The sequence below is a fragment of the Hetaerina americana genome, unplaced genomic scaffold, assembly GCF_022747635.1.
Source record: "Hetaerina americana unplaced genomic scaffold, ioHetAmer1.1.p SCAF_5, whole genome shotgun sequence".
Lineage (NCBI taxonomy): Eukaryota > Metazoa > Arthropoda > Insecta > Odonata > Calopterygidae > Hetaerina > Hetaerina americana.
This window is the reverse complement of record NW_027287095.1, coordinates 42,369,015-42,391,503: the sequence shown is the minus strand read 5'-3', so window position 1 is coordinate 42,391,503 and position 22,489 is coordinate 42,369,015. Positions and strand designations below refer to the sequence as shown.

At 43.2% G+C, this 22,489-nt stretch overlaps 1 protein-coding gene across 1 annotated transcript in view; it reads right to left on the bottom strand.

Moving 5' to 3' along the window:
- Positions 1-797: 797 nt before the first annotated feature.
- Positions 798-22,489, bottom strand: part of LOC139693639 (free fatty acid receptor 4-like) — a 28,424-nt gene continuing 6,732 nt past the window's right edge. Inside the window, exon 2 of the mRNA XM_071591875.1 lies at positions 798-1,994. Within this exon, the coding sequence (XP_071447976.1) occupies positions 798-1,994 (1,197 nt within the window). The remainder of the gene's footprint in view (positions 1,995-22,489) is intronic.

Below are 22,489 nucleotides of genomic sequence, written 5' to 3'. Positions count from 1 at the left end.
TACTTTGGCTTTAACTGATAAAAATGTCACATTGTTCATGGTTCGATTAGAACCATTTTGCGTGACTCTACTGAAGTCACTGAACTCCAATAAGAGGTAAGCGCAACATTAACTTTCTTCATGCCGAACTTCAGGCGCACACGTAAGTATTTCAGTTCATGGCGAGGCTTTCGGTAACATATTCACTTCAACTGCAAGGGCGAGTATGGCCCGGCAAACACTTTTGCCTTCATCATTATTATTGTTTCAGCGACGATGCATAAAGATTGCTATAATGGAGATGATACACGTCAGAATAAATAAGTCCAGCGGACAAGTTTTCGAAACGACATGAGCATAAATAATTGCTCGAGCTTTCCTCCTTTAAATAATTTTTGAGGCAAGCGGAGCGGTACTACTAATAAAGTAAAGGTCTTGACGAACTGGGATAAGCAGCTCGTGGCTACAATTTTTTCTTAATTTCATTTGCCGCCGAACATTAAAGCATGGTTGCCACACGGAATGGATAAATTAGGGTCTCACAATAATCGAGCTCAACAAAATAATTAAAAAAATCGTTTTACGCACTAAGATATAAAACTCTAATAATGCATCACATTTTGGTAACTATAAGTGGAATATTTCGGCTCTTCCGGGAAACCATTCACGTTCCTCGAGCACACCCCGTGACCTCCCGCTCGAGGAAAAAAGTCCGGAGGTCATCGTGTCCGAGTCCCCAAGAGTGGGAGAAATAATCACAGAACACTAGAAAGATTGCACGTCGTTCCCGTGGAGGGGCGCGGCCTAGCCCACTCCGCTCAGTCCCCCGTTGACCCCTCGGGTCCGGACGCAACGCTTCCGCTGCTCCGGCCGCACCCTCGGCTACTCCCACCCGGCGTGTGCGGCGCGAATCCGATGAGCAGGGCGCTCCCAGTAGGAGTCCTCGACTCCTGACCGCAGCCCGCGAAGTCCCCGACGTCCGCCTCGGTACATCGGCGGCCCTTAAGATCTCCGCCGCCCAGACACGCTCCCGCACCCACCACCGCAGCCGTCTCCGCCGAGAAGCACCCCCGGCGCCGCCCACCCGCCTTCCCGCCGCAGCAGAGGGCGGCCCGCCACACACCGGCCCGGCACGCCCTCCGGAAGGGGTGCGAGAGGAGACCGTAGAGAAGAGGATTCACCACGGTGTTGAGCAGGGCGGCGGCCAGTGCCCAGAGAAAGTGGTGCGCCCGTAGGAAGAACCCCGTGTCCTCGTTGGGCCGGCGACCGTCCACGTAGATGAGCAGGGCGACGACAGCGATGGGCAACCACATGGCCACCACCACGCCGACGTTGAGGAGCAGCAGGCGCACCACGCGCAAATGCCGCCGGAGCCGGGCCTCCTCCCGCTGCTGAGCGGCCTGGGTGGCGGCGGCCGAGGATGCGGCCGCCTGGGACACCACAGAGCCCCGAGACTGCAGGCAGGCGCTGTTCTTCCGCCACGGCAGCCCAGCCGCCCAGATGCCCACGAAACTCATGTCGCTGTCTCTCCGCTGCGAGGTATCCTCGGAGGGTATGGGAGGAGGCGCGGGGCACGGGAGGGAGGGGAGGCGCCGGCGCCAACGCGACCTTGTGGCCGCCACCTCCCGGAAGATCCGATGGTAGTGGTAGACTAGGAGCGCCATGGGGATGAATACGGCCAGCATGAGCACGGGGATGGTGAAGCAGAGGGAGAGGGGGATGGGGAGACGGTCGCTGACCTCACGCGGGAATACCACGGTGCAGATGGTCGTGGTGGGGGCATCGGTGCCGTCAGACTGCTCCGAGTGGTAGCTGGCGGGGAGGATGGCCGTCTGCTGCTGGAACCAAAATGGCACGGGGATGAAGAGGGTGAGGGCGAGGAACCAGACGGCCGTGGAGAGGCCGAGGGCCGTTCGGGGGGTCAGGCGCGACCGGTAGGGCGGTACGGCGATGCAGCGGTGTCGATCCATGCTAATCAGCGCCAGGGTCCAGAGAAGTACGAAACCGCAGACAAACTGTTGAAGGAGAAGATGGACAACATTTAATCATATGGAGATAAACAAAAAGGCTAAGTCTAATTCTTCGAATTATTGGAGACAAAGGCTCTGTCGTTATCGATGGGAGTCATTTAGTGTAGGTTTACCGATGGTGCTAAAATACAATATAAAACAAGGAAATGGGGATATGTAGGTGGTATTTTCGTTGATGTTCGTAAGAAAGAAAGAAAATAAATTAAGTAAAAAATTAACCGCGTATTTATATTTTGAACGAAGGTATAGATTGTTTTCGTGCCCTTTTCAGAATCCAAGAAATTCCAACTATTGGTTTGGATGAAACACTCAGGACCAATAGGAAAAACGAATGGTATTAATCCCGCAACGATAGCGACTGTAGAACTTCTATGATTAAAATTAAAGAAATACCATAATTGGCAGATTAAGTTTCCAAACTATTTTATCAAAAGACGACCGAAATAAAATGTAAGGAGAAAGTTACTCCTTCAGTCAATGCACGAAGAGGAATTAAATGAATTCCTCACGGAGGAAATAATATTTGATTTCAACGCTTAAGTTCTTATCAGTAATAAACAGAACCATGGGCACAGTTATCAACCCGAAAGTCCGTTTGATAGCTAAAGGTAGAGTTTACGTAGTACTAAGCCCAACGGCGAGTGAAATTCAAACAGCAGGGTAAGGGACTGTGCTGCCGAATTTCCCAGGAAATTCAGGTACTCGAAAAATCACACAGCTTGGGTGAAGCTGAGGGTGCCTTCCGCGGGCATAAAACCCGGGCCATCCGGTGTCAGTAGTCCAACGCTCTACCCCTGGACTACCAAGTCCCTCATCTATAATATGTACGTACGCATGTATGTATGTGTATATACATATATATATATATATATATATATATATATATACAGGTATATATATATATATATATATATATATATATATATATATACAGGTATATATATATATATATATATATATATATATACTCATATATACAGAAACAGATATAAGGAAAAGGGATAGGAACACATATAAAGGACGAACACAATAGAGGTGGGGAAGGCGGAATTGAACGGATTATTTGAACGGGTAAATTGACTATCCTCGATAGCTCAAGTGGTTAAGAGCATCCGCCCGGCAAGTGGAAAGATCCGGTGTTCGAGTCCCGGTTGAGGAAATATTTTTACTCTTGTGATCCGTTCGATTCCGCCTTCCCCACCTCTATTGTGTTCGTCCTTTATATGTGTTCCTATCCCTTTTCCTTATATCTGTTTCTGTATATATGAGTATTTATTCGCCGTTTGGCGGGATTTCGTGTTTGAATATATATATATATATATATATATATATATATATATATATATATATATATATATATATATATATAATGTATTTGAGATACTTTATGGAGAATTTAAAAGTGGAGAGGAGATAGTGGGACATTTAAAAACTTAAGAACAAGGTTTGAGGAGGGGGGCAGGGGGCAGTACTAAAAAAGAAGGGGAAAAGGTCTTTAAGTAATTTGGTGACCTTATGCCATCACTTTCTCCTATAGACGACTCCCCAACCTTTGCAGCATTCGTCGTCATTGCCACCCTCCGTACACAACTCCCTCCCCCAAAACTCCAAGCTCTCCTTTGTGAAAAATGTTTGACGAAACCGATCGTTTTGAATATAATTCAGTGGACATGCGAAGTTTTTATTTTTCACAATTCATCATGAAGTTCCCTTCATTTGAGCCGAGCACCATGGAAATAAAGTTAGCTTTACGTCACCATAAGATGCCACACCGATTTCCTTTATTTTCCTTTAGATGAAGGAAGGAACAGTTATTAGAATCATAGATTAATTAATAACTTTGTAAATAACGATTTTACGTCAATAATGTTTACAGTAAGAAAATTATTCATCATGAGTATTTGAACTGCTATGTAATTAGGTTTTAATAAAAAAAATACCAATTTATTTTATATACAATCAGAGCTAAAATAAATTGTGCCCATTAAAATACAGTTTAAATTTCTCGTGACTTGTCACAAAAAATATGTCTGCTATTACAATTCACCTTAATGATCTTTAAGTTTCAATGTAATAGAACTTCTGTATCCCGATTGAGCCTTTCCATCAGCTTCCTTTCCTGTATACTGCGATTTGGCTATCGAACCTTTAACAGCAAATACAAGGCGTCACAAGAAAGATAGACATGACCATCCAAAAAACAAATCAAGTCCTCAAATCCCCCCATATATATGAAAAAGAAATAAAAATGTACGACAACCTTGAGCGAAGAATTCATTGAGTGGTGGCTGGAAGGGAGGAGTGAATTTACTCGAGGACTAATCTCATTTTGCCCGAGACTAATTTGCGGATTCCGCGCAATACACGCCTCCCGATGCTTCAGTGCCGATTTCAAACGCGGCGACAGGCGGCGGTAATGACGACGGAACGGAGCGCCTGATATTAAAAAGTAACTGTCGCGACCTAGTCGCCCAGCGAAGGAGGGCTGGAGACGCGATTCCCGGAACGACACTTCCAACACCAAGTCCGAAAATGGGTCAGAACGGTATATTTTAATGCGATCCGATTAATCAAGGCCCGAGCGTCCACCTGTTAAGTGAGTTAAAGACAAAAGCGGCTCTTGCGTTCCTTCCCAAGGGAAGGAGACAGAGACGGCTGGGGCGAGCAGGGTGATGGAGAGTGTTGGATTGAGTGTGGCGGCGTACGCTTTTTACGCCTGCTCTTGGGCCGCCTCGACTCCGGGAAATTTTACGACGCTCCCTAGCGGGTGTAAAAACCGGCAAGGGGCGCTGGGAGGGGCGTGGGAAGCCAATCGCGGAGGGCAATTTAATGAAGTCGACGTCATTACTGGAGACGGGCGTGTGGTCGTGTTGACGATCCCTATGTGGGTGGGTGGGGGGGGGGGGCGAAGAGGCTAGCAGCGACCTCAAGGCGAGCAATCAATCTCAATGGTTGGTCAAGGTCGAAGCGACACATAAGTTATTACCTTTAAGAGGAGTAAAACTAAGCGATTGATTCCTTCCTGTGACGTTACGGCATTATTATTAGCAGTACTCAACCGGCTTAAGGTAGGTTTTTGATTAACTCTGGCCGTACACACTACTGTACTCCTACGCCATAATTAACACGAAATAAACAATTCTTAAACACCGTACTTTATACTGCGATTACTCATTAATTAGCCCGACACATTTCTCTTAATTACTCCTTAATGCCTCTCTTAATGCCATCAAAAATTACTATTATTTTTCGCCCTCTTCCTCACTTTCCCAGCATACTCCCCTCTATTTATGTCTTCGGCATCCAATTTCCTCTCCATATTACATGCATCCAATTGTCCTGCTTTATTCGAATGTCACCCAATAGCTGTATATTTTCACCTGCCGGGCCTACGACTTCTTCAGTTGGTTTTTCTTTCCGTCCATTTCATCTGCTCCATTCTTCTCCACACCCAAATCTCAAAAGCCTCCAATATAAGCTTATCTTCTTGCCTCAAAGACCAAGTTTCCGAGCCATATTAAACTACGCTCCATATTATAGTACTCGCTAGCCTTTTCTTTATACCTTTACTTAAGATGCCCGTCATCACCCTCCCGCCTCTTTGCAAAAGTATTTTTACCTAACCCAACTCTTCTTATAACGTTATTTCTTCTTTTCTCATGTTCTTCTAAGACACTTCCTAAATATTTGAGATGTTCTTGTCTGTTCCAGTTGATACATCCACTTGTCCTGCCTCCTTTGAATTTCAGCCAAGAGTTGTCTTTCTTCATCTGCCATGCCTAGGGCTTTGTTTGTTCTCCTTTTATTCTATTCTATCTGCTTCATACTGATTGTCCAAATTCATATCTCGAAGACCTTCAATGGATGCATATCCTCATGCCTCAAATACCATGTTTCCTCAACGATCAAGAAGTGATTATTGGTTTGGCGACACGGCGGAAGGGAGTTGGGATGAAAAATTTGTCACGCGTTTGCATAACTGACGCCAAGCTGCTTCATCTTTTGGCTAGTCTCCGAATCGCACACTGGATGGGACATGGTTCCCCCGAAATATCAAATTATCACCAAAACGACGATATTTCGGGGGCACAAGGTCCCAATTCAGCGTGAGATTCGCTTTTCTGGGCGTCGTGGTGCTCACGGAGTATTTACTATACGTTTAGTCTTTGGTCGCGCAGGGTGCTCTCTCCCTTAGCACGCGGTGGAGCGCTTCAAATTTTCGCTTGTCAGCCCCACTCAAAAATTCGAAATCACGCCGGTGAAATAATGCAGAAATTTCACGGGTTTTGTTGCACGCACGCAAATATTTACATCAAAATGGGATGGTCCAGCGTCCATCTTATTTCACAATTCTAAGCCATCTCCAAGGCTTGGCAATGCACGACGCATTGGAGTAGTATTAGTTATTATGGGAGGTTACCGGCAGCTGAGGTCATTTGCACCATAGGGATTAGGTAGTTTCTTATTTAAGGAAAATGATGTTATGCGTACGGCGGGGAAGGGTGGCGTGAAACTCGGCCTCGGCGTTAGCGTACTCTTTACGAAATGCGCCAAGGAGTCCGAAGTTTACAGTCCCATTCGAACTGACGGTACACTCAAATTGAAGTACAGCTCACGAGGAAATCAAATAGGGTTCGGGATACCAATGATAACAAAAAGCCACCGCCGGAATTTGAACCCAAACATTCGGAATGAGAAGCCAGTAGACTAGCCCCGCCACACCAAACCGCACCCTACGCCGCATTTGAAGTCGCCAAAAGACAACCTTGAATATGTGGTCAATTCCGGATTCCGTAGGAAAATGGACCTTTCGAATTAAGCGGATTCGTGTTATTACGGACCCTTTAATCACATCAAGTACTGTTGTATCTAACCTTGCCAATTCCGTGTGTACCCGAAGGAAATTACGAAGAAATACCTCTAGGTGATTCCTTCCGCTTGCTGTGTAAATTCGAATTATAATTATACCTCAACAACAGCTTATTGTATTCGTTTATTCTTTAAAGAAATTGTTTAACATCGTAGCTATTGACGACCTTGAAATTCTCACGTTGTAGCATTTTGATCCTGTGGATGCCAGTTTATTTACGCATATATAAAAAATCATCAAACCAAGAGAGTAGATTATTAACGAAAACTCATTCATAGGCATACGGTTTTAAATATGTTTCAGAATAAGTAACAAGTCGATTGGATGAAATCCATAATGCTGATTTCTCCATAATTTTTTTTGAAATTCCAAAGATGATGTAAAAAAATGTTGATCTTAAATGGGAAGTCTAGAAAGTATTGCCAAACCCATCAAAATACATAATCACATGTAGTTTTAACTGGTTTAAACAAACCCTAGAATAATTGGACAGCCGCCAAGACTAAAACTAGAATAGGTTCAAGTGTCCCTCAAATTGGTCTCCTTAATTAGCCACCCTTAATCACTTATCTATTAACTTAAACAGCGTAGTTAACTTATAATGATATAATGAGTCAAACAGGGCGACGTGATTTACTGGGCACGAGCGTAAACTTATACGCAAAACATATTTAATGCGGAAATGAAAGAAATCCACTGTAAGCCAAAGCAGTGAGCGACGGGTTTTCTCTCCAAGCTCTGCACCTATGAGAGGGCGATAATGAACAGTTCGCCTCTCCGACGCAGTGAAGGATGGTTGTGGATCCAGTGGGGAGGAATATGCGGGATAAAAGGGGGACTTGAGTTTGAATTATGTGGAAGTCGGATGGGGAGAGCGGGGAATGGCATCACACAATAACCCCCTTCCACGTCCTTAGAAGGATGCGCACTCTTCCTCGCCTCCCCCTCCCCTCCCCGCCTCTGGTGTATCCTCGTGCTAACCTTTAAAGCCTTTTTCAACACACTGGGAGATCCTCAAGAGAAAAACAACGCAGCATTCAACCCAACAGTCGGCTTGATACGTGAGGATGGGGGGCTCACTCCGTTCTAAGCCCAATGGTGTGTGAAATTCGCACATTAGGGCAGGGGACCCGGTTGCATTTTTCTCTCAAGCCGGCCATTAAGGATATCTACTCCGTCTATTGCTCGTTGTTTTCTTTCGAACCCACCCTGGAAATGGGAAATAGTGTTACATTCGCAGTACTCGAAATGGATTCCGAAGATATATTGATTGTTTCTCCCGTAAGTGTTTGTCACATTTCTCGTAAACTGTTTCCGTTGCTAAAGAGGTTGTAATAATTTTTTATCGCGAGCGGCGATAGGAGTATGATTAAGGGATTTCAGACTTAAAAATACGTTCTCCGACGAAATTGGACAACTTTACGACTTAGACTGAAAAGATTAACACTGGTTTTCTTTCGTGTTGAGTTTAATATCTTAAGGCACAATGTAAGCGGACCCTAAGCGTATATCCGACCCAGCCAAGGCGGAGGGTACCGGGTTCGTTACCTGTCAATCTACCTTCGAGGTTACCTCATAGTCCAAAATTACATGATTAAGTATAAAAACTCATATTTCAATTTCATATACAATGGGGAACATTCATAACTATTATAAATAAATAACAAAAATAAATAATTAATAAATTAATATGTACTCCCCTTCCACGATCTTATTCGTCAAGTCTCTATCGCAATTGACGCCGAACATTATGATGCCCTTCTCCGTGTTCTTTCGATGCAACGCAATCATTACTCATGCATCGCGATGGCTGTCTAAATCTAACCGTGGCCACTCATAGTTTAATGAATGTGATGCATATGATGCGGGATTCTCTTTGCTGATAACTGCCGTCGCCCGCATTCGAAGCGAGAGATAGAGGAGGAAGGGGTCAGTGGAGGGTCCGGAAGTGCAGGGTCGACGGGATGAGGAGGGTGGAGAATGACTTATTTAATGGATCGACCTTGGGGTGGCACGGTAGACGAGGAGACTCGTGACTCCGACTGAAGAGGTCTAACACCGTACTTTTTAATGCATCAGTACCGTCGCCCCACTACCTCGCTAGGAGGGGTGTGTAGGGATGCAATGGCACTAAGGGGGGAGATATTATGCAGAAACGCGAGAGAAGTGGGGGATGGATTTGGGACTGGAACACAATTAGCACAGCCGGCGATCCTAAACTATTCCGCGTGGCGCTCCCCTGCTCGGTGCACTTTTCGGCCACGCGTCAGGTTTAAGAGGGCGCGTGCGAGAGTCGAGAGGGTTCCCCGAAGGGAGAATCAGAAGGGGGGAGGGTCGGGACCCCCCGGCGGGTTGCATTCGTGTCCCCTTTCACCCTTACGGATGAGTGAGAAAGAAAGACGGTTCACTCCTTTCACGATGTCGTGTGTTCGGGGCGATGGGTCTTGCATAGAGGGACGTTCGAAAGGAGATAGAACTTTTTGCGCCGAGTGACCGGGGTTAAGTCGACGGGGTTTCGCGGCACGCTCCTCTGCGCGATATTACTTGCCATCGGTGTCGCGTGCCCCCGCTCCGACGCCTCCCACCCGCCCCGCCCAGGCCGTGCAGCCGTGTCGACGCATCCGATATCGGTGGAAGCCAACAAAAGGCCCATCGAGAGGCTTTGTCAGAAGGGAAACAACCGCGGTGGTGCGTGTAACTCTCGCCCAATCCTCGGATCTTTCAGTTCGTTCGCTCATTACTCCGAGGGGGAATCGGTGGAGGAGCGGGGAGGACTCGAAAATCTGTTCTGTTTACTGCTCTAATTGGGAAAAAAAGTTAAGGGGAGGAGGCACTTGAGTGATTTCGTCACGCCGAGGTCGTTTTCAAGCACGAGAGTCGAACAGCGACATGTTTTATTCTAGCCAAAGTGTTCACTTCCTCCGAAATGTAAACCTGGACACGTGTGTCATCTGCATCGACGTGATCTACTACCCTTCTCGGCGTCACGGAGGGGCATGGTGTTTCTGCGCTTTGTCTCCATGAGCGGTCCTGAGAAAGGGTAAGCTAAACGCAAAATAGTAATTCTTCTTAGTGTTCGGTTATCCACTTTACAGCGTGTCACAAAAATGGTGTAGACACATTTTTACAAGGTATACACAAAATCTACAAATAATGCATAATGCCCTTAACCTAAAACTCACTGAAGATTACGTATTTTTGACCAGTTAAAATCATTCAACTTTCATTAGTAACATTACGCTTTCTTTAATTTTTATGTTTGATCAAACCTGAATTTTAAAGTACATGCGTCTTTCTGTGGCATTCGGAACAGTGCGCCTCTAATTTTCATATTTGTTCGCATTTTAAAATGCACCATTACCGCCGAAATACGGGACGCGACTTGTTTCAACATCGCTGATATCTTTATCTACACGAATTCACTTATTAAATCTGAAAAATAATATTTTAGAAAATTTTCGGACGGACTGAATAACAAATTCCGTTGCAGACCCATCTTCGACAGCCACAAGCAGCACTGAGGTTCATTACATGATAATATAGCCGCAAGAAACTGCGTGTCGAGGACAATTGTATAATTTGGATTTTCATGCTCAAGAAGGCCGTCAAGGTGCCATCAAGTACCTCTGTGTCGAAAAGAGAAAGAGTTTGGGTATGAAGAATAATGGTGACAGCTTTTAGAAGTGCCTCGACGTCTGCAGTCATTTGCCGTTTAAACATCTAAATGAAAACCCATTAAAACACAACCAATTATGCGCCCACGAAACGAGATACGAACGCTTAGGTTGGCCATCTTCTACATAAATTTCATTCACAATCACAATGCTCTCACACTGAAGCACTAAGCCTAGACGGCAAGCATTTACGGAAGTTGTAGCAGGCGATTAACTCTGTAGTATTTAGAAGGCGATAACCCCATGATGGGGCGCAAAGATGGTGATTCAAATAACATCGTATTTTTCTATAGGTCCATCACTGCCAAGGTTATCTCAAGGATGACATATATATTTTCCCATCTCCGGAAATACTTTCCACTGAGCTCACTCCTTTGTACAAAATATATAAATACAATGGTCGATAACATTGCGTTGGTTATCATCGCTAACTTCAAAGAAAGCCACAAGGCAACAAAAAGGGAGAAATACGGATCAAGGAAATACGTAGGCTTGCCCCATGCGTTACAACGGTCCTTGCACGAAACCTTGAACTTTGGTTGAGCAATTGACTCGATTACGCGTGAGTATTCGCTAATGAAGCACCGCAGATGATGGAGAAATCACGATGAAGACAATTCATTTTCATCCTCGGTTATAAATTAGTTGTTCAGGCGGTGATGGTAATGTGTGAATGTGCTAGGCACGAGACTAACCATTTGCTTAATTCATATTTACTACTCGAAAATGTTGCAGTTTTGATTCGTTTAAAAATAAACCCAGCAAAAATGCAATCGTGCATTGGGCCTACTTCGTAGTTCATGGTAACTGCTGTTGATATTATTAAACAGGCATGAATACAGATTCAAATGGCTCAGCCTAGGTGGGGAAAAATTAATTTGCATCAGTATTGCATAAGAAGAGTTGTTATTTGAAAATAATGAAAGATTTACAAGGGAAACGGTGGAAATATATAGGAGAAGTAGAAGGTGACGGTGAAATAAAACTGAACCCAACTAAAACTAAAGTTACCAAGGTAGTAAAGGAAGAACTATCGACAAGTGTTCTTTGGGGATTTTATTATCGGTATTTGAATTATTTTCCTCAGAAATGGGTATTTGCTTTTCATTGTAAATGTTACATCACAGAGTAAAAATGGAAAAGATTTTATACAGTAGATTCCAAAATGTGAGGCTCTCTATGGAGGTATGTATTTAACAATGATCAATCCTGGCTGTGCTGTATTTTCAAAATTTTATTCTCCCTAGCTCGCGACTTAGGCTATGAATTTGAAAAAATCACGAGAGATAATAGTTTCATGTTTGTCGTTACGTTTAATGTATTTGCCTTTCAAATACTTACTTATCTACTCAATCACCCTCCCAATATCCGTATACCGGTAGCGAAAATTGGATACCCATAGCAAACGACAATAATTTAAATATTAAGTGGGTAAGAAATTCGAGTTAGGACGCACTTTTGTTTTACGAACTATCCGGTGAAGAGTAAAAACAGGTTGGAAAAATAACAATATTTAAAGAGTGAATTATATTTAAGCCTACTTCAACTACATACATCACACTAAAGAGTGAAATAATAAACGAAAAATACGACAACAATTACAAAGGTAGAGAAAATTATTACAATATTATGAGCTTATAACTGGTTTAGTTCAGCAGTATTTATAGTTTATGAGTCCATAGTTATTAGGAAATTATACCTCTTCAGACAAAAAAATCATTAATACATGAACTGTTTTGGCAAATTAATTACCGTAATTTGAAGAGTACCAGTTATCCTTTCTTAAGCCAAAGAAAAGAATACATATATGTTTGGCCATGTGCGAGTGTTATTTTACGAGTGGTTTTGCTAAGTCCCGGAGATAAAAATTAAGCTACCAGTTAATTTTCCGCGCACGGGAAGGAGGGGCTCCTCCTTCCCGTGCGCGGCTTTCCGACTCCTCCAGAAAGGAAAAACGAGCTAACTAACGTGAGCAATGATCACTCATTGACCCCATTCACTGCGAGCACTGCACGCGCTTCATAAACCGAGTTTTATTCCTGGGTGTCTCTCTCTCTCTCTCTCAATTGAAGACGAAGTGAGCCCCAGTTCGAGCGACGTCCCTTTTATTTTACGACCAGCTATAAGAAGAAGCTGTTCCGCCGCGCACGTTTGACATCCCTCGGCCATACGCCTGCCGCACTACTCCTCTGAATCGGACGGTAAATCAATTGAGGGCGATGAAAGCGGTATCGCCCTTTTAAACTTTCTTCCGTGGTGTGCACTGGAGCGGTCCGATGTCACGCTGAGCTTTGGGGACGATGGGGAAGGGGTTAGGGAGTGTAGTATGTTAGTATGAATTTGTGGAGGGGCTCCCTTGCGGAGGGTGGCGGAGGAGGAGGGGTCGAAAGCGGTTGCGTGACGGGGTTCTCTTTCGCGTGCAACGAGCACACCCGTCGATGGCCATTTCCTGCACGCCTCCACGATCACCACATCTGTCGCCATATCCCCACCGATTTAAAGCTGCTTGCTTTCCCGAGCGGCAACAACATTTCGAGGGGGATGTTGATGTATACAACCCTCCGATGATAAATCTCGAAGCGCGTTCCAGCACGTTCGACGTGACTTTCGAGGACTGCATCGGCCGAGTAACATCGCCGAGGAATAGCAATCTTGCTTGCCCACCACTGGCGGCGAGTGGGTGGTCGCCAGGTCGGGACGACCGACTCGCACGTGTTCTGGAGACTTATTGGTATCCGTTCCCCCTTCTCCCCCCCCCCCATATTTCCATTTCATTCGCGAAGTCGAGCGAGGAGATTCCTACGCTGATTTCGAAAGATTTTTTTCCTCCCGCTCCCTTATGACAGTGATTACCTAACATTAGTCCGAGAATGACGCAATTTTCTGAGCGAAAGCGGCGGCCGCGCGCACCCGGCGGAGGTGAAACAATGCGTGGTTCGATCGAGTTGCACACCCGCACCATTCCTCTGCGTGTGCAGCGGCGGTTCCAAAATAAATGTATTTTTGCTTTGATAAATTTCATTATTAATGTTACTCAAATGACCGACAAAACTTATGAATACTTTTTGTCCACAGAGAATAAAATTACTTCCGGAAGAGTGCACCGCTGTTTCAAACTTAGTTCGATTGAATTCAAATCCAAAATAATATTCACCATTCTTTGCAGATAAAAAATTATAGAATTATTTTTCTTCATATTTGCAAATGCCCCTCCGATAAGAGGTTTTCTAGATCCGCTACTGGGTGTATGCATAAAAAATTTACAGAGGAAGTATTCGGGTGATAGAAGGACATTTTCGCAACCGGGGAAAACGGCGAGAACACTGGCTATTAAGCTCCGGGAGCATCTTCATAAAACATTATTGCAGAAATTGAAAACACAGAACCGAGAGGGAGGATGATACTCCATCATAACGCTCTGGGATCTTACAGAAGAGACTTCGGATTGCACATCATCGCCTGAGTAATTGACGGCGATTACGGTGCCGACTTCACCACTGTCATTATTTTTCACGGACCTCTGCAAGGGGATTTACAACCCGTCCGACCGATGGAATTCCATCCAAGTACATATTTCCATGCTTCCAAAAGATAAAACGTAGTGTTCTTTCGCACCAGCTGCTGCATCGTTCAGCAGAAAGAAACAAAAAAATTATAATAATAACAAAGAGGTTCAAGTCGCGCATAACTGCAAGCGTAAGTGACACAACGCTTCCTGCAGCCGGCTGGCCACGAAAGGAGGAAACCTAATCTCGTCCCGGGGCGTGAACTCATCATCCTCCGGGGCGGGCGGATTGGGTGGGAGGGAGCGACCACGCTGGAGTAAGCGAGTAAACAATTCCGAGGAATTGACCTGAGTCACCTCGCCCCGCGTTGAGGCGAGGACAAAAGGAGGGTGCGGTTAGGAAGGAGAGTGAAGTGAGGGGGGAAGTGGGGCGAAGGGAAGACTCCGTTGACGACCTTAGTCCGCGGAGAACACGCGGCAACAATACGGGTTCGCGTATAGTTCGTGGCGCTAGCGGCCAGAGACTAACGCGATGGCGCGAGCGCCGTCATCTGAGTTCGGACCCTCGGCCGGAGAACCGTTCGCTCACGAGGCGGCAGAACCTGAGGGACGCCTCTGATCCAGACCGACTGACACCTTCAGCCCTCTTCATATTCTTTCCCCCTTCAATTGCACTAGTCAATCCGGATGAATCACCCATCATCGCGCCCCGCGCCTACCTCCTCTGGCCCCGCTCCACTTCCCCTCCGGTGGCGGGCTTTTTCCGGAAGCGTGACTCTCACGTCTGCTCATTTCTGGAAGTCACGCAGAGAAGATCAGGAAAGAAGGATCTCTCTTTTTTCTTTCGGGATGTTTCATTCGCCCATCCAGGCCACCACCACGAATGTCTTAAGGATGCGGGCCTCCCATACTTTTAGATCACCATCACATAACCTTAGGATTGAGGATTATTTCTTTGGTGACTCCCTCTCCTGATTCCATCTTTGAGGTTTAAGATGATGGAATTCGTAGGTCCGTTGATTCATTCAAAGTATTCTACCTATTAAAGGTAGTAGGTTCTTGAAGATCCCTAATGACTCTAATCTTCTACGAATCTCAAGAACTTCCTTTTGTTTGCACTGCATTATTTCCTCCTTCATTTCTTCATAATTTCTGCCTGCCTTCGTGCTGTCTAGATAGCCTACTCTCTCCCTTCCTCTAAATATGCTTACCCAACATTCTCTCTTCTATCACGGCCTTCAACACCCCACTACCTTTCAATAATTCCTACACCCACTTATTTTATTGTGAATAAATTAACTTGGAACGATACAACGTGTGGCGTCACCATGTGAATAGATCTAATATCAATGATAATAGAATAGACAATTCTGTACACTAACACATCGTGATTTTAAAAATAAAACATACCATGGTTTCTACAACTTGTGTCACTGTCAGGGTAATTTGTCGGGGGACTGCGAGCACTTACTTGCTATAACAGAATTTTTAAAACGTGGAGGTAGGGTGAGGGTTACACGAAGAAGTTTTGGGAAGCGTTTTAAAGGAGGGGGGGGGGGCTCACAAAATAAACTTTGTGAATTTCCGGTTTCAAGTACTACGTATTCTTATTTTTACTCTTGAGGAATGATCCCCTCTCCAAGAATAATGAAACCAGCTTTCAGTGATAACCGCGAAGAACATCTTTTAGCTCTCAATACTAATATGTGCAGGAGAAATAGTACATAATATATGGCGATATATGACGCCTACAGGGTATTTAAAAAGGGAGGCGTGACACGAAAAAACAATAAACGAGCTTTTGTCGATTGGAATACGAAATGTAATAAAAGCCAATAAACCATGAGGTTTCACTTGTAGTTATGGGGAATATTGGAGTAGGTACATAACCTACACAGACAGCTATGCTTGGAAAAGGACCCGATGTTGAGATGCGGAACTTGACCCGGTGGAAATTCCGAGAGGAATTCACGCCGCTTTGGTTATATTGTATTCTAGTTTCTTATCCAATTTGTGCATGCCTGGACCCTAAATGACTAGTTACCAAATCCGAAAAGAGTTACAATATGATATCAGGGCTGTCATTTGTATACTAAATATCTGCCATATTGTTTAATTTATTTGATTATAAAAGGACGTAACACCAATGGGCAATATTTAATACAAAACTTGTTTTTATGCCATATCTATGACCAAGAAGAAAATGAAATGTACACATTACAAGCATAATATTTGCTATTTAGTCTCAGGAGGAACCGTAATTGAATGAAGAGCGTGACCGTCTGTTAAGGAAGCCTATTGAACTGTGAATTTTTCCTTAAGCTTCATCGCTTGAGGAAAACCGAACCGAAACCGAATAAGCATGGTCTGAGTGAGTTCACCCATATTATGGCGAAGCTGTTGCTGTTTCCTAAATGGAAGATATCAGTCATCGCCCTTTCAAAAATGAGAACGATTAGAATAAATTAAGAACCATTGTGCCGCCGGATCGTCTGCTCGACTCGTATGCTAAGATCGGAATTTCATTTCCTTCTCATCGAAATTTACTCTCTTAAAGGGTTAGATATTCAGGAAAAATATAATGTATAATTAGTTTCATTAATATGTGAGTGCTTCCTTTATTCATTTCCAGACTTACGGATATTTCATTAAGTCCGACGACTGGGAGTCTTGACGACTGGGAATCCGAAGCCCAAATGGGAAGACTTGAATTATCCAAGATACGGTAATAAAATACATGGTGGAGAAAAAGCATGTTTTAAATTATTAACGTGGAAGGCATTTCAATTGATTACGAGATTAATAATGATATGCAGCAAAGAAAAATTTGTTTTCCTCTACTATTTCATCCAGATGAAATACCTCCTCGTCATAGGGAAATGTAAGAAGCGGTCTTAAGATCTTAATTCCTGAAAATACGCCCTATATATATATATATATATATATATATATATATATATATATATATATATATATATATATATATATATAGATAAAGAACGTACTACGGCCGAGTGAATGGAAAGAATATAAAACCCAAAGCCGTACACTTAATATATATATATATATATATATATATATATATATATATATATATATATATATATATATATATATATGCTTTCGTAGACGTAACACGGAAGTGCCGAATAGTACAATACACAGTAACACACAATATAGAAACACAAAAAAAAGAACACTCACACGTATTTTCTTGATATTTCGACGGAAACAATCCGTCTTCCTCTGAAGATACAGCTTCCTATATCTTCAGAGGAAGACGGATTGTTTCCGTCGAAATATCAAGAAAATACGTGTGAGTGTTCTTTTTTTGTGTTTCTATATTGTGTGTTACTGTGTATTGAACTATATATATATATATATATATATATATATATATATGTATATATATATATATTATACGTATATACTATATATATATATATATATATATATACATATTTATATAGGGCGTAAGGATGTTAAGAAAAGACTCGTAAAAACTTTGATATGGAGCGCAGCTATGTACGGCGCGGAAACGTGGTCATTGAAGCAGGAGGATAGACGTAGACTGGAGGCTTTTGAAATGTGGGTGTGGAGAAGAATGGAGAAGGTGAAATGGACAGAGAAGAGAACATACGAGGAAGTACTTGGTATGGTGGGCGAAGAGAGGGGTTGGTTGGGAGAAATCCTATGGAGGCGGGAAAAGTGTCTGAAGGGGGTATTGACCGGCAGCGGGATGTTGAAGACTGTAATTGAGGGGAGAATGTTAGGCAAACGAGGAAAGGGAAGGAACAGGATAGGGATGTTGGACGGGATGAAGGGAGGAAGAAAGTTTTCAGAGTTGAAGAGGGACCTGATGTAAAGTAGGATGTTGTGTTTTGCTAGGGGTCACAAATTATTTAATTAGTAATTATGTCCATCCAAAAACCTACCTTAACCGGTAGATTACCAAATAATATAGGACGTATGTGTGATATATATATATATATATATATATATATATATATATATATATATATATATATATATATACTATATATAGTATATATAATATAGGTCCTGTGTGTGTGTAAATTGGCGAAAAAGTATTCATTTGTTTTGATTGAAATAGGAATTAACTGATGAAGATTGTAGTAATACACACTATTTATATTTGATTTTTAATTCTTATTTCAATTAAATCAAATAGAATACTTATTTTTTTCCCCAAGTTCTTCTGGTCGATAATTTTCGCCGCTAATTGTGGTTACCTTAGTCTATGCGGAAATATTACATTCCATCAGTAATTCCGACTCATTTATATTTTTAAATTTGCTGGAGTTTATTAATTTTAAAAATTCACAGTTTTGATACTCCTCAGAGAGAGAGAGAGAGAGAAATATAATTTTGCAAGGAAAAGGATCTGGTTCGCAATAGATAAGAGCTTGGAATAAAAGGAATTGGTGATCTGGACACCTCGAAAGTTAATTCATGTTTTAAAACAGGACGGATACATTTCAGTAAATCGATTTTAACATCGGCAATGACGTGCAAACCGAAGGATCCGGGAAAATTTTTAACTTTTAAGAGGGCAAGACGAAGCATCACACAACTAAGTTTATATTTCTTGGTGAAGGCCGAGCTACGTCAAAACAGGATGCAGAAAATTTAGGGACGCGGTAGCGGGAAACGTGGCCCATGCCGTATGATGGTCATTTCTTAAAACATCATCCGGATGTGTTGTCATGGCAGAACATTTTCGGAACTGTCGCATTTTGTTGCTCTGACTCCCATTCGAGTCATGTCTGACATCTAAACCTCTTCTTACAGGCGGATGGAATATAACCCTCGTAGACATAGGTGTTAGATTTTGAATTAATGGTATATTTGCAAAAAGGCAAATGGAAAAAAAATCGCTTGGAAAATTGGAGTTAAACATTGACAACGATAGTTCTGCATAAACATTCCGAGCGGAACACTACCAGAACGTTTTTTGGTAGTCCCTCGAACTACAGTATTCGAACATATACTCTACTTTGAAGAAATCCGATATGGAAAATTTATTTAACTCAGAATAGAATATGGAAATCTTACTAGCGTACTGAGTTAGCTTACTTGAGCGTTAAATGAGAGATCAGGGAGCTGTCTCATCAAATGGTGTATTCGCGGCAATTTATGTTACTTTAGCAGCACTCTATTTTGATCGTTACAACATACTAAACCTACCGCAATATTTCATGTATGATTTCTACTAAGCTTTGTGAGACTAATTGATTCTTACATTTTTTAAGAATATTTCTTCCTCGCATCACCTCACTCTCGATTATAGAGCACAGACATTTCAGATTCAGAATGGTACTTGGGATCGAAATAAGCCACTCAAAAGGAAATGTAGTCCTGATCATTTCAATCCCGCATCGCCAGTGGTCCGTCCGCCCTTGTCGGTGTTGAGTGGATGATTAGCCTTAAGTGCCCCTATTCCACCCTCCTATAGCTTTGATTTCATCGCGGTACTCCGTCGCCACCTTTGAAATGCTCTGATACGGTGTCAGTCATAGTTGTTTGAACCCAAGTAATGCACAAACCGTAATTGCGACGGAGTGGCGCACGTACCTCCCATCACGATGGGTTCGCCTTTTCTGCGGCCCGCCCGAAGGGCAAAATAACTCTAAAAGTTGTACAGAAATCCTAAGCTCGACTGCCTCGACATTTGAACTGCCAACCGAATGAATTGATGTCCACTGATTAGGATATCTTATTCCGCTTTCCGACACGAACGATTGGGCAAGAAAAAGGTGATCTCAGATAACATAAATACGAACTCGTATTCCGTGATAAGTGCTAAAAGCCATCGACCGATAAACTGGCAAAACAGGAGCATTAGTAATTGTAGGTGTTGATACCCACGAGAAATATATGGGACATGCACAATTTTTTCCTAAAGCAGTCATGCTCACTTTCACATATTTATTTTCAAACCATTAGTTCAGTGATAAAAGTTACTGTTTTCAACGAAATTAACCCTAGCACGGGTTTGGATTCCGCGGGTACATTATATTATCCACAAATGGATTGACTTTTGTGAAAGCCCTTTGTATATTTTAGTAGCGATAACACTTCCTGGAGTGGGGCACCTCCATTCCGAGGTGGGGGGAGTTTATCCTTTACTTTATCGGATCCAACGTGATCATAGTAGTGGTATTTAGGGGAGGCGACCGACAGCCGAGGTCATTTGCACCATAGGGGATGGACAGGAAAGGATGAAGGGTGGAGAGAAACCTGGCGTCGGAATTAGCCTACTCTATACGAAAGGCGCCAAGGGGTCCGCAGCTTAATGTCCCATCCGACGGACGGCGTACTCACTCAAAGTTCCCCCCACAAAGCATCTCAAGTAGGAATAAAGATACCTCTGAAAAATATTCAACAACGCTGGGATTTGAACCCGGACCCTCTGGGTGGGAAGCCAGTACGATAGCCACCGCAACAATCCCGATACCCCAACGGGATCTACATGCTAAATAATTACATAGGATAACACAAGAAAATCTAGTCCTTTCGCGAATAAAAATGCCACTCAAGGGAGTTTCTGATCCAAATCCTCCTTTTCGCAAATCTTTTTCAACAGGCTCTGGAATTACGTTTACCTACAAAGTAGATGAACGTTTCGTACGTCGTCACCGTTTGGGGTATATCGATTTTAATACACAGTACAGGGAAAATGACTTGGTATGCCAATTCGCGTAAATCGAGACACACAAGGGTTCTTGAAGTTGTGGAATGTAGTTTTCGCCAGGTGGTATGGCATTTGGGATAGCCACGGCCCGAAAGAGGATGTAGCGGTTTACCGCGCTGGAGGCAACCTACCCTCCTGGGGTCCGAAAATGCTTTTAAAAAACTTAGAAACGTCTCGTGTGTGTTTACTGCTGTGGCAAAAGATACGGCCGCATTTTAATGAAATTCCACCAACTTAAGTCTACCACTATACTTTTTTGCACCAGAAAATTGTATTTTTACATTTCTTCGCCACCTTTTCTGCCTGGGTATTTTAAAATGCGCGCTACTTGAATCCAATGGTATTGCTTTTTACGAGTATTGCCACCAGATATTATGCGGGAAAAAATCAGACATTTCTGATGCAAAAAAAGAACGTTAGCAATGATTATTCATCACAAAAACGATCCTAAACGAACAAATTTTACAGTGAGATAGTTTTTCAAGCTTGTGTCCTTATTACATACATTAGTGTGTAACCGCACTTGAATCTATTGGGATCGGGATTGGTGCGGTGGCTATCGTACCGGCTTCCCACCCAGAGTGCTCGGGTTCCAAACCCTGCGGTGTTGAATATTTTTCAGAGGTATCTCGATCCCTACTTGAGGTGCTCTGTGGAAGGCACTTTGAGTGAGTACGCCGTCAGTCGGATGGGACTGCAGACCCCTTGGCGCCTTTCGTAAAGAGTAGGCTAATGCCGACGCCGGGTTTCTCTCCACCCCTGTTCATCCCCTATGGCGCAAATGACCTCAGCAGGCCTCCCCTAAATACTTGAATCTATTGATTGGGCCAGTGTTCTTGGCATGTGTCCGGCAAACCGAAATTCCATAGTGGAATTATCTGTACAGGAACTTTTTTTGCTTGAAATCTTCTATGCTCCACTTTTCCAACTAACCTTGTGATTGTCATTTAATGTGTTTCTTATCCCTTTCAGGTGTAGGTTACTATATATCCCTGAGAATATGTTTTCGCCGCGGTGCGGATATCCTTGTCCACAAGGGCAAAAACATTGATACGCATGATAAGGATTCCTACTGTCATTTATTATTTTCATTTTATGGCCATATTCATCAGCTTAAGAATGTGTTTAAGAGTGAAGGTTGTTAAGAACACTGAAATTTTAAAAAATGTGTTCTTTTCCGCAGGTAATTACAATTTTAACTGTGCCATACCCGAGTTACATTCAATAATTTGCATGTATGTGTGCATTTTATTTACCTAGATATAGATTTATATATTATTCATTAAATATTCATCATACCCTCTAGTGTATTCGTATCGTGTGCGTGTTTAAAAGGGCTGGGGTAGCGTGGGAGAGATGAACGTCTCACCCGAAGCCTCCTCCACATGAAAATCCGGAACAACTGAGTGCGAGGGCTCGACCTGATCTCGTGTGGATATCTGTTGTTTCATCTCATTCGATTCTAGGTTATTTTACAGCGAACAGCAGTGAAGTCTTTTCTCTTAATTAGCCCCACCCTGACTGGTGGCATGACTTGAATCTGTAACGTTACAACGTCCGATTCAGGCGAAGCGTTCATACATGACATCCGGATCAGCAAGAGGAATTACGGTGGGCTGGACTTAATAATCTCAGTGAAGTAGACATTGATTAATTCATCCTGGAAAATCGACAATCCCGGAATATACGATACTGACCACCATCCGTAGGTGAGGG